Source organism: Petaurus breviceps, unplaced genomic scaffold (genome assembly GCF_028583685.1).
Source record: "Petaurus breviceps papuanus isolate PSGF00001 unplaced genomic scaffold, PetGlider_PUasm1.0 37, whole genome shotgun sequence".
NCBI classification, from domain to species: Eukaryota; Metazoa; Chordata; class Mammalia; order Diprotodontia; family Petauridae; genus Petaurus; species Petaurus breviceps.
Window position 1 is genome coordinate 108,873,096 of NW_027186296.1, and position 12,432 is coordinate 108,885,527.

The following is a 12,432-nucleotide window of genomic DNA, read 5'->3' on the forward strand; positions in this document are numbered from 1 at the left end:
GAGGGGTTATTAGCTGTGGGGAACCTGCAGCCTTGAGGCCACATGTAGCTTTGAAGCTACAGGCTCCTCACCCCTAATTGATCTCTACAATCCTTTCCAGTTGTGACTCCATGAAAGGCACTTGATAAAGGGGAGTTATTGTGAATAACAATGAGGAGAAATCCTCTGTGGAGACTTCTTATTCCCACAAGATTTTAGGGCCTGAGAGATCCCCCTGTCCCACCAGTGGTAAGCATGCCACAGAGGAAAGAGTTTTATTTATTTTTATTTTTTTGTAGTTTTTTTTTTTTTATTTTTTAGTTTACATCATTCATTTCCACAAGATTTTGAGTTACAAATTTTCTCCCCATTTTTCCCCTACCCACCACCTCAAAACAGTGATCCCACTGAATATCCCTTCCCTCAATCTGCTTTCTCCTATATCTTCCCCCATGCCCCCTCCGAATTTCCAGTAGGGCATGGTGGATCTCTATGCACCAGTGCCTGTATATCTTTTTGGGGAAGGAGTTTTAAAAGGGACGATGGAGAAGAAAGGGAGAAGAAGGAAGGGAAGGAAATGGTGGCGGAAGAGGAAGTTCTTCCAACTCATTCTACTGTGGTTTGTAGATGCTGAGGTTTCCCCTTTACTTCCTGTAATGCCAGTCTTTGGATTTGCTGTGGTTGTACATTGTACTCCCTGGCCAGACTTGACACCTTCTGTGCTGGGAGTAGCTGTTAAGCAGCTGCAGATTCTTGAAGACTCAGCATTCCTGTGGTGAGCAGATCGCTGAAGACTCTGTGTTCCTCTCGTAAGCTGCAACAGCAAGCAGCTTTTCTGATCATCCAAGAAACAAATTATTAACTGACTACGTTCTACTCTTGTTGAGTGGGCACTGGACTGCTAACATAGAACCTTCTGACCCTGAGGGGGCGGGAGGCGGTTTGGGGTAGGACACAAGTACTGAGACCAGTTACTGTTAATGTAGTTTCTTCATTTTATCATGTGTTTCTATTTGAAGTAAACTGTTCTTTTTCACCACTAGCATGTGGTATCATATGATTAATATTGCAGTTGGTTCTAGAGAAGAAAACCTGAGTAATCGGTGGTTTTGAGAATTAATGTGAGTAGGTATAAATCTGGATGTTACAGTGGGCTATTACAGTAACATTATTTTGGAGGTTGTATAATGACCACACTGGAATGAATGAAAAAAAAAAAGAGGTTAAACTGAATTAAATGAAATCTATAATAGAAATCACCTATAAAAATAGACCCCATTTACAATTATTCTAACAGCATGGCTTTTGAATCAAGGGTTCTAATGGTGTTTCTGAATTGTTACCTGTGTGATCTGGAGCAAGTCACTTAACATCTCTGTTTCTCAATTTCTTCATCTCTAAAATGGGGGGAGTTGGAGGAGATGGCTCCTTTCTGGCCCTAGAATTATAATCCTGTGATCCTAATCTCATGGATGAAATCTCTAATGCTACTGCCATAGGAGATGTGGGGAAGAAAACATAAACAAAAAAACTTGGTGCTTTTAAATAATCTGTGGGTTTAAACATAAAGTGTAGAAAAAAGCTATGAAAAGCAGGAAAAGCTTAGAGGATGTATCTCTTTACCTAAGGTGATGATTCCTTGGTCTAAAATATGATCTTCCAGGGTTTTCTTGCTACTGGATTTTTTCCCCCTGAAATCAGAGGAATTAGTGAATTGGTTAGAATAAAAGATATTCTCTTTTTAAAATGTGTATAATATTTGGAAATTTGTTTTGCATAGTTTCATACTTGTAAAGAGTTTTGAATTTTTTGTCTTCTCAATGGGTTGTGAAGGTGGTGAGGAGGGAGCAAATCTGGAACTGAAAATAAAATTTAACGGAAAAGTAATAAAATGTACGTAATAAGAATTCATATTTATATCAGAAGTATCAAACCTCAGGTTGGTGGTGCAAACAGCCAGGAGCCCACAAAAATCCCATGTATACGGAGCCAGATAAAATAAATAAAAATACAACATAAATAATATCAATCTGTGGTTTTCTAAGTCAATATGTAGCTCCTAGGGAATGGTTTCTATTTGAGTTTAACCCCACTGATTTATACAGAGCTCTAAGATTTGCTCTCCATCAATTTGTACTCCAAGGCCTCATGTGGTTATGGAGATGGCCCTAAGTTCTAGAAGGCTAGGCCAGTGGCTCTCAAGTTTTGACACTTTCTGCTTATGTTGGTAGAAGAAAAGCTTTCTAGCTGTTTTCCAAGGGCTGACCTTGCTATATACATCACCAGTGGCTACATGGTGATAAATTTCTCAGCCAGGCAGTTCAACCTGAAACAAAAGAAAAATTAAAAAGTGGTCATCAGTCTTATGTGCAATGACAGTTGTAGAGTAGCAGAAAAAAGGGAAGAAGGGTTGTAGGAGTCCCATTATTTTCAGATTGCTTGTAAATTGAGAGGCAGCTTGTCACAATGGATGAGTTGGCTTCAAAGGCAGGAAGGCCTGGGTTCAAGGCCTGCTTCTGACACATGCTGCCTGTGTGACCTGGGCAAGACTCAGGACTTTCCACAGCCCTCTAAGGTTCTGAATTGCCGAGAAGGTGCTAATCTGTGTTGGTAAAGAGGTAGTTTCCTCACCAGAGAGTTCCCAGTATAATGAAATCACAGGCCTATCCTATATAAATATTGACTTTTTGTTGGTACTCTAACGGGGAGATCCTTGTTCAACAAGTAGAATGGAAGGAAGAATGCTTATTGTCCAGGCTGGTATACACATCTGGCCAGACAGCCTAGCTAACAAGTCCATCAATATGTATATATTAGACAGATAGGAAAAAATGAACAGTGAGCAGGGGCCAGAGTTGAATAGGAGGAGGAAAGTTGGGAAAAATGTTTCTGGGAAAGTATCCAACCCTAAAGTTCTTCCTGAAACATCGATCCATCTTTCTTTTCTCCTCCCCTCTCCTCTTCTTTCTTTTCTTTTCAGTATTTGTCTAGTGATGCTCTGAGTCATGGAATCCTGTCATCTTTGAAGGAATAAAGCTCCAAGTGTTGCAAAGGGGAGTGGAGAGGCACATGGTAGGTACGAATCGTCCATAGCATTTTACTAATAAAGAAAGTGTGCATAAGTGTCCCTCCTCCACTCCAGCTACTGACCTCTCTGACTTCCTTTACGTCTCAACTAAAATCCCATCTTTTAATGGAAACCTTCCCTTATTCTTCTTAATTCCAGTGCTTTCCTTCTGTTGGTTATTTCCTATTTGTCCTGTATATAGCTTGCTTTATTTCTCTTTGTTGGAATGCTTTCTCCCCCATTAGCTTGTGACCTCCTTTAAGGCAGAGACTGTCTTTTGCCTCTTTTTGTATCCCCAGTGCTGAGCATCCATTTGTTGTTCAGTTGTTTTTCATTCATGTCTGATTCTTCATGATCCCGTTTGAGGTTTTCTTAGCACAGATACTGGACTGGTTTGCCAGTTCCTTCTCCATTTTACAGAAGAGGAAACGGAGGCAAACAGGGTTAAGTGACTTACCCAGGGTCACACAGCTAGTAAGTGTCTGAGGCTGGATTTGAACTCAGGAAGATGAGTCTTTCTGACTCCAGGCCTGACACTCTATCCGCTGTGCCAATGAGCTGCCCTTCACCAATGATAGGCAATTAACAAATATTCATTTATTGCTATTGATTGAGAAGAGGCATGAAGCTTAACATCAAGGAGATGTCAGATAAAAAGGGAAGGGGATAACTAATAGACAACCCACTTTCTCCATTAATACCTCTACAATGCCATTAGATCCAGAGCAGGAGTTCTTAACTTAACAAGGATCCCTTTAAGTAGTCTGATGAAGCTTCTGGACCCTTTCTCTGAATAATTATTTTAAATGCATAAAACAAAATGCATGGAATTACAAAAGAAACCAGTGATACTAAAATAAAGTTATCAGAATATAAAAAAGAAAACAATCCAAATTTATGGATCCTGGGTTAAGAATCCTAATTTAGTAGAAGGCCACCAGCATGTTCCCTAGGGAGGATTTATGAGCGGCTATAGTGAAGATTTATACAGAATGAGAAGGCATGGATAGGTTACCATCTATACTATGGGATAGACTAATCATATGTAAGAGATCCCAGATCCATCTAAATATGAAAGCATTTAAAAATTGTAAAGCTTACCTACTTTTAAAATTGCATTTTTATCATAATATTTTGGTAGGAACTATGGATATTATCCTCATTTTACAAATGAGGAAATTGAGACCTTGGAGAAATGACTTGCCTAAGGTCACTCAGCTAGTAAGTATCAGAAGTGAGATTCAGACTGGGGTCTCTCTTACCAAGTCTAACAATTCTTTCTCTACCATACCACATAATTGGTGTGAGAGGTTTACATGTATGGAAAACTGGTCAGTAGATATGCAGGTGTGGGAGCATGTTAAAGGGTCCCACATGGATGGTTGGTGAGCCTGCATCTAGAAGTGTGTGATGATGTGGAATAGAGAGGCCAAGCTCCCCACTTCAGAGCAAGTCTAGGTATTCTGTCACTGTCTCTCATTTACTTACTGAAACCTTTTAATCACCTGCCTGCTATATCTTCTCAGAAAATATCCCTTTGTAAAAGCTAATGAACGTTAACTGGTCATCAGTGATATGAGGAAGAATACTAGATATCAGGAATCCCAAGTTGGAATTGCAAATGATATTGGGATACTAATCACTAGTGATTGATATTGAGGAAAATATTCTAGAATGGAGGCTCATGTTGATAGCATTAGAAGAACCCTGAAGTGCTTCAGAGGTACTCCAAGAGTCTCAATTGTCAGGGGACGTCATTTCTCTCTTGGAACTCAAACTGCTAGTTCAAGTGGGAGTTCAATGCTCCATCTGGAAAGGTGCCTTAGGAGGTGAGAGGATTGAAGAAGTGGTGACCCTGGCCAAATCATTTAACTTCTTGTGGTCACATTTTCCTCATCTGTGAAATGATGCATTGGATTGTCCAAATTTTAAATTTGTGACCCATAAGATGGAAGATGACAAAGAACCTCTTCCTATATTTAACATTTTTTTTTCTGGGAACCAGAAAAGGTTAAGGAAACTCCTTTGATCCTACTCCATTTCTTCCTGAATTTCATGGTCCTGTTGCCAAGACCCAGGATAGGAGTATGAGTACTATATAGTTCAGTTGTGGTCTGCTTTAGGAGGGAATCCTGACACTGATCATCCCATAGACCAATTGGGGTATTAGGATATTAGAGTTCACCTGCATTTTATGTTAGTCTTTTGAGGGTTGGCTTGGGAAGTTAACCATCAAATAAAACATTGCTTCTATGAGAAATTTCATTTTGATTTTCAAACCAACCTAGAAATAAACTTTTAACACAGCCTATTCCTAAGTGGAAGATTCCCTACATATAAATTTTAACCTTGAAATCTCCCCACAAAGTTGTGAGATATTTCTTGCACCCGAAATGACCATATAACAGGAATGAGATGGGCCTTGGGGCTATAGTACCCACTACATTGCCCTCCTGTTGCCACACATTCTCAATTCATGGGTTCATTTTTGTGCTATTCTTTTCCTGCCTCTTGGATGCAACTGTTATAAGAAGTCTACTTAGACCTCATACTGTAACCAAAAGGAAAATAGTTTAATTAGATTAAGGAAAAGTATTGTAATATCCAGCATCAGCTATATATACACGAATGCATTAAACATACAGAACTGTATTGTCATTCCAAAACACCATTCTTCTGATGAGACTGACTCCTGACACCAGGTCAACTAACAGCAACAGAGACAAAAAAATGCTGTGTGACCTTCTAGGTAGATGTGCTGTTCTCCTCATGGATAGTGTAGATAGATTAGAATCTGTCAAGTAGAATTTCTGATTGCTGAGATGTCAGAGATCAATATTACTTTTCAGGGTGGAGCGCTTTTGGTGAAGGAAAGCACTCTTCTTTGAGGCTGGCAAGCCTAGAGGGTAGAGGCAAAATGAGCTCCTTCCCATGGTCATCTTCCTCCTGCCCTCCACCCTCAACTTCTTCTTGATAATACTTTACAAAACTAGGGGCAGCTAGGTGGCACAGTGAATAGAGCACTGGTCCTGGAGTCAGGAGGACCTGACTTCAAATCCAGCCTCAGACACTTGACACAATTACTAGACATGTGACTTTGGGCAAGTCACTTAACCTCAATTGCCTTCCAAAAAAAAAAAAAGCAAAAAAAAAATACTTTACAAAACCTTACTGCTACATAATTAGTAATTCAGAATTGACATTCCCCAGGTGCAAAGGTGCAAAATGAAGTTATATTGGAATGTCAAGGTACTGAAACATCCCACTTTGTAGCTGATTTATTCAATATGTTACACTGAAAACACCATGCTTGAAGGATGCCAGGAAGAAACAAAGGGATAAGGGTACAGTCCCAAGGTCAGGGTCTTTGAAGGAGAAACTCAGAACCCCTTTGGTGATGGTAGTATAAATTTACCAGCTTTGAATCAGAAGTACCTTAGACTCACATCATAACAATATATATTAATAAACTTATACAAAATGGGAATTATGAGGCAGTTAAAACAAATTCTTGGGCAACGTTAGGTTAAGGGTAGAGTCAGGAAGACAACTTCCTGAGTTCAAATTCAGCCTCACTTACCAGCTGTTGACCCTGGGCAAGTCACTTGACCCTGCTTGCCTCAGTTTCCTCATCTATAAAGTGAGCTAAAGAAGGAAATGGCAAACCACAAGTACCTTTGTTGAGAAATGGGGTCATGAAGAGTGAGACAGGACTAAACAAAAAATAACACATTTTGGAAATGTTTTACCTATTTTTGGAAACAGAAAGTTGTAGTTTCTTTGGAAATCCTATGCTCCATCTGGATTAGTGTGATCTTTTCACTATCCCATAAACATACTGTCTCTATGCCTTCCCTTTCTGGAATTCCTCCTCTATCCTGTTTGCTTTATTCAAAACCAAACAATACTTTAAGATTCAGCCTAAACCCACCTTTTCCATGAAGCCTTCTAGGATTTCCCTTGCACTAAATTATATTTAATCTTTAGTCAGTCAATAAACATTTATGAAGCGCCTGGTAGTGTGCTAAGCGCTGGGGATATAGCAAAGAAAGACAAAAGACAGCCCCTGCTCTCAATGCCCTCTTTGTACGTATTAAGGAATCTCAAATTCAGAAAGGTCAAAATGATGATGGAAAGGACCGTGACTTACAGGTAACCCCTTATCGCCTTTATTGCGGCTCAGTAAATGTTTACTAAGTATCAGTAAAAGGTAAACTCCCTGAGGGAAGGAGCTGTTACATTTTAGAAATCCTTAACCTTGCTTAATAGTAGGCGTCCAATAACTTTTCCTTGAATCCTTACGCAAATCTCTGTTCAGCAAGGGGCCACCGCATCTGTCAGAATTTCGTAATCCGCATCGACCAAGTAGCCACCACACTCCAGGTGGCGGATGCGTTTATTGGCTGCCTGAGATTATCCTGGAGTGAGGCTCTCTAGCCCCGGTCTCTATGGTTTGGGGAAATCATCTGGGATTTGGGGGGGGGGGGGAGGGGGGGTGGCGATGGCGGTGGTTTCTTGACCAGTTCGCCGCTGCGCGTGCGCGTGCGCGTAGCCAAGCGTGTGCCCGTGGGCAACTGCTGGCGGCCGGGGGGAGGGGGCGGGGAGCGTTGCGGCGGCGGCCGCCGCGGCCCGGGCCCTGAGAGCCGTTTGTCGGCGGAGCGGAGCGTTTGTGCTGGGGACTGTGTCGGTCGCCTTCGATCCCTAGTGTCGCGCTCTACCGCCAGCCGCCGGGCCGCCAGATGGTGGGGCCGGAGGATGCTGGCGCCTGTCCGGGAAGGAAGCCCAGACTGTTCCCTCCGCCGGGGCCCGAGCCCGGGGGCCGCGACGGGAGGATGATCGGGGCCACTGGCGGCCCCGGGGGCGGCCGCGGCAGCTGCTGCCTTGAGCCGCAGGAGGAGGGGGAGGAAGACGAGGAGGAGGAGGAGGAATCGGAGGAGGAGGAGGAATCGGAGGAGGAGGAGGAGGGGGCGACGCCGCCGCCTCAGCGGCTGATTCAGCGATACTTGGCGGTGGCGGGCGGGCAGCTGGAGCCGGGGCTGTGCCACTGTAGCACGCTCTCCGGCAGCCAGGCCGGCCGCCTGTCGCTGCCGCCGAGATCGGGCTCCCGGCTCTGCGGGGACGAGCCAGACGGGAAGCCCCCTCAGGGCGGCGGCCCGGGGCCTCCGCGCCCGAGGATGACCAACGGCGACTCGGGCTTCCTGCTGGGCCCGGGCTGTCAGGACCTCGAGGCCGGCGGGCTACCCCTGCCCGCCCGGCCCTGCCCGGCTTCGGCCCCGGAGGGAGGCGGCGGCGGGAGCTTTCTCCGCTTCCCCCGGGAGCCGCGCTGCTGCCGCGCCTCCAGCCTTCGCCGCCTGCCTGGGGCCGACGACGGCGGCGAGAGCCCACCTGACGGGGCGTCGGCGCTGGAGGACCAGCTCCGGAGCTGCCGCCTGGAAGCGGCGGAGCCGGGGGAGCCTGAGGAGCCCGGCGGCTCGGGCTCGGAGGACGCCCGCCGAGGCCGGCAGTCTCCGCCGCCGGCCCGACCCGGGGCCGCCGAGCGCGGCGGGGAGGCGGACGAGAGGACTCCAGGGGGGGCCCCCGCCGAGCCGGGCTTTCGCTTCACAGACGTGAACTTGAACTCTCGGAACACTTACGAGGTGAGCCGCCGACAGAGCGCCCCGGACTACCTGGCCCAGGAGGGGCTCCTGGGCCCCCAGCCCGGCCCGGAGCTCGGCCCGGCGGGGGCTGCGGTCAAAGCCCGGAGGAGCGGCGGCGGCGGCTTTGCAGACTTCTTCACCAGGTAGCACGGGGCGGGGGCGGGGGCTCTCCTGACGGCGGGACCGGACCCGGGGGCTTGGGGCGGCTGCTGGGGAACAGGACTCGGGCTTAGCTCTGGGCTTATCTCTGGAAGATTGGCTATCTCCGTGTGCGCAGATTGGGGGGGGGGGGGGGGGGGAGGGGGGGGGGCCTTCCCTTAGAGAAGGCCATCCCGCTGTGCCTGCAAGTGGTCTAATGCTGGGTCTACAGTTTCCCCAGGGGTTGGGGTGGGAACTGCAAAGCATCTTTTCGGGACCCCTCCCTCCCCCAAGGTATTCCAGATTGTTGCTTGAGATAATACCGAAAAGACTTTGGAGTCGGGGGCTCGGATTCCAGTAGCACCTGGACATTACTTGTGTGACCTTGGGTGAGAAACTTTACTTTGGTGAACCTCGGTTTCCTCATCTGTAAAACGAGGGGATTGGACTAGATGGCCTCTGAAATTGTTTCCTGCTCTAAATCTGTGCTCTTATACGACGAGATTTGTTTGGGGTTTGTCACTTTGCAGGGACAGTTATGTTTGTGTGGTGGCAGAATAAATTCAAACATTTGTAATTGGAGACTCTTAGTTACAGATGCATTTAAAAAACGACCCACCATCCTGTGATTTTTGGTTTGTGAAGTCAGAAGTGTTCGATTTTGTACCCCCAATTTATTCCTCTACTTTAAGCATTAAGTTTTTTTGAGTCCTCTCAGCCCTCTCCCCTCCCCCCCATGAAGCCTTCTAAAATAGAGACCTTAATTTTTCAGCATTTTGGGAACATTGTCATATTTAAATGGTATGCTGTGATATACTGAACTTAAGTTATGTAGTTAAAGACTGATGATCTCAATATGCAATGCTGTAGGTGTATAAAGTAGCTGGAACCGTTATTAGTTATTAGATGCCTTTATTAATTAGGTAAGATTTCAGAAAATATTGGTGCATTTTTAAAAAGGTGAAGCAAAATTCATCTGGCAGATTTTAATATATGTTTTTCCAGCCATATTTTCTGTTTTTGTAAGACATCAAGAGAGACAAATAGTATTAATCATTAACTTGTTAAATTCCAATCTCCCAAAGTAATTGTCATTGCTGTCTTCTTGATCCCATTACTTAGGTGTGAAAATAGCATATTAAAATCCTGTAGTCTTTAATTTTTTTCAGAAGCAAGTTTGACCTTGACATCATGGTATGGTGGAAAGAGAAATGGGTTTATAATGGAAACCCACTCTATCACTTATTACCCTGTATGGACCATGATCAAGTCACTTAACCTCTGGGCCTCAGTTTCTTCATCTTGAAGAGGAGGGGTTGGATTAGATAACCTCCTAAAAACTCTTTCAACTCTAAATCTAGGACTCTCATTGATTTAAAGAAACCCAATGTCTATATGTACACATTTTTTAGGGTGCAAAACTTAGAATTATCTCATTCTCAGTTTTACTTTGTCACTTTTGCTTCTTGTGTGAGTTTACAAAAGCAATAGTCAAATAATTTAATCTAGGAATGATTAACAGTCTACCTTAATGGAGCAAGTACCAATAAGTTATATTTATGTCTGTAGTTGCAAAAGTACAATGCAGGTTTAAAGTCTATAGTGGCAGTACTGTAAAGGCTACTAGTTGGGAGAGTTTTTTATTGTTGTTATTAAGATATTTTTTTGTTTTTATTTCTAATTCAGTTCAGCAAGCTTTATTAAACACCTCTTGTATTTTTTTCTTTCTCTACATGAATCTATGTTCTGGATGTGAGGGGAGGCAGTATGGGGGAGGGGAGAGAGAGGACAGATGTATAAACTGGGTAAGTCACAACATCTTTTGGAGTCTCAGTTTCCTCTTACATAAAATGATGACACTTGTACTTTTTCACAGGGTAATTGTGAGAAAAACATTGTATAAATTCTAAATCTTTATGTAGATGTGCCTTGTGTGTGGTGGCATCTGTCTTTTCTGTAGGAGGCATCATGGTATAACGGGTGGGGAACCTGCAGTCTGGAGGTCACATGTGGCCATCTAGGTCCTCAAGTGTGGCCCTTTGACGGAATCCAAACTTCACAGAACAAATGACCACTGCCTACCTTTGTGACCTTGGAAAAGTGATTTAAGTGTTTCCTCTTCTGTGAAATGAGGAAGTTGGACTTCGAAGGTTCCTTTCAGCTCTTAAGATCATCTGTGACTTGTCTGTCTCATTCTTCATCTTTTGGTGTAGAATGATACAGTTTGGACTAAAGAGATCTTAGATGTCATTTAGACATTTTGCAGATGACAAACCAGGGCTTGGAGAGAAGGAATTTGCCTGGTATAGTAGAAAGAGTTGTAAGACCTGGGTTCAAATTCAGCTTGTATATAATCTTCTGTTTTTTGCATATATTATGTATAGTATATACTTATATGCTCTTTTTGTCTTTCCTAAACTGCTTGAGGTCAGGGACTTTTGTCATTCTGTCTATCTCCCGAATACTTGAATAAATACTTCTGGATTGAACGATTACTACATATGTGACCTGGGAGAAGTAATTTCACCTCATTTTCCTTATTTCTAGAAAGAAAGGATTGGACTACTTAGTTTCTTAGGCCTCTTTCTGGCTGTAGTTCTAGGATTCTCTGATTGATGCAAGGCCACTCCAATAGTTAATGGCAGAATCCTGACTAGAATCCAGCTTTGCTATCTCCAAGTCTCCTGTTCTTTTCATTGTAAAGTCTTCATAGATCTTCTCTCTTCCTTTTTGTTATTCTTCTCCATCTCCTGCCTACTCTTCTTAAATTGGTCATAATAACAAACTGAAGTACATTTCTTTGTTTTTGTTGAATTAATACATTTTACTTTTAAAAGGATGAGTTGAATATTTTGCAGAAAGGACACTGTTTATAATGACACAACTCCTTACCAAGGATAAAAATAGGATCAGACACATAAGGAAGTTTTTGTATCCCTTTATCCTGGAATGGAGGTGGATGGGGAGGGAAGAGGTGGATTTTGACTTTTCAGTCCTTCAATACCTTGAAGTTGAGGGTTCTTGACTTTTAGTTTGCATTGAGTAGGGTGGTGGAAGGAAGTTGAACCTGAGCAGCATCCTCCACTTCATGGTGACTGGATTATATACCAGGAGGTAGTCTGGCTTATTTAGGAGCTGTGTACCTGAGAAAGCAGCAACTGAACTTCTTAGCTGCCTCTGATTGAGCAATCAGGAGTTTGAACCAAACTTACCTTCTTCCCTTTCTAATAGCCAGCTTCCACCCAGGCCAACTTTGACAAAAAAGCTTTGTATCCCTAAGATTTAAGTGATATATCAATGTATATTTTTTTCTCAGAAAACGAAATTAACTTTGCCTTTTACTATTGTGACTCAGAATTTTAGATTCTTAAAATAATTTTTTTTTCTCTGGTCCATGACAGAATAAAATTATTCATATGAGAATGGCTTCATTTTTTGCAACGGTAGTGTCATGAACCCCCTTTTTACTCACATTTTACTAGGTCATTTGACACCTCTATTGCTTCTTAGGATTATACTGTCACTGTTGGGGGTTTTTTGCAGTCTCATGAGTTTCTCTGTCTTCCTTTAGTTAACTTACAGTGGATACAGAATGCCTATAGAATAATTGAA

At 43.5% G+C, this 12,432-nt stretch overlaps 1 protein-coding gene and 1 long non-coding RNA gene across 5 annotated transcripts in view; one reads left to right on the forward strand and one right to left on the reverse strand.

Annotated features, from left to right (window-relative positions):
• Positions 1 to 248: 248 nt before the first annotated feature.
• LOC138169636 (uncharacterized) lies at positions 249 to 8,817 on the reverse strand. Of its 4 annotated transcripts, XR_011170407.1 has the most exons (5): positions 7,349 to 7,488; positions 2,246 to 2,305; positions 1,768 to 1,838; positions 1,603 to 1,670; positions 249 to 793 (listed from the first exon to the last, which is right to left on the reverse strand). It is a non-coding gene; the product is annotated as an uncharacterized lncRNA (long non-coding RNA). The 4 variants fall into 4 exon arrangements; XR_011170406.1 differs by lacking the exons at positions 2,246 to 2,305; positions 7,349 to 7,488 and adding an exon at positions 8,680 to 8,817; XR_011170408.1 differs by lacking the exon at positions 2,246 to 2,305.
• Positions 7,662 to 12,432, forward strand: part of TBC1D12 (TBC1 domain family member 12) — a 140,137-nt gene continuing 135,366 nt past the window's right edge. The window contains exon 1 of the mRNA XM_069099274.1: positions 7,662 to 8,825. Within this exon, the coding sequence (XP_068955375.1) occupies positions 7,786 to 8,825 (1,040 nt within the window). The 5' untranslated portion in view covers positions 7,662 to 7,785. The remainder of the gene's footprint in view (positions 8,826 to 12,432) is intronic.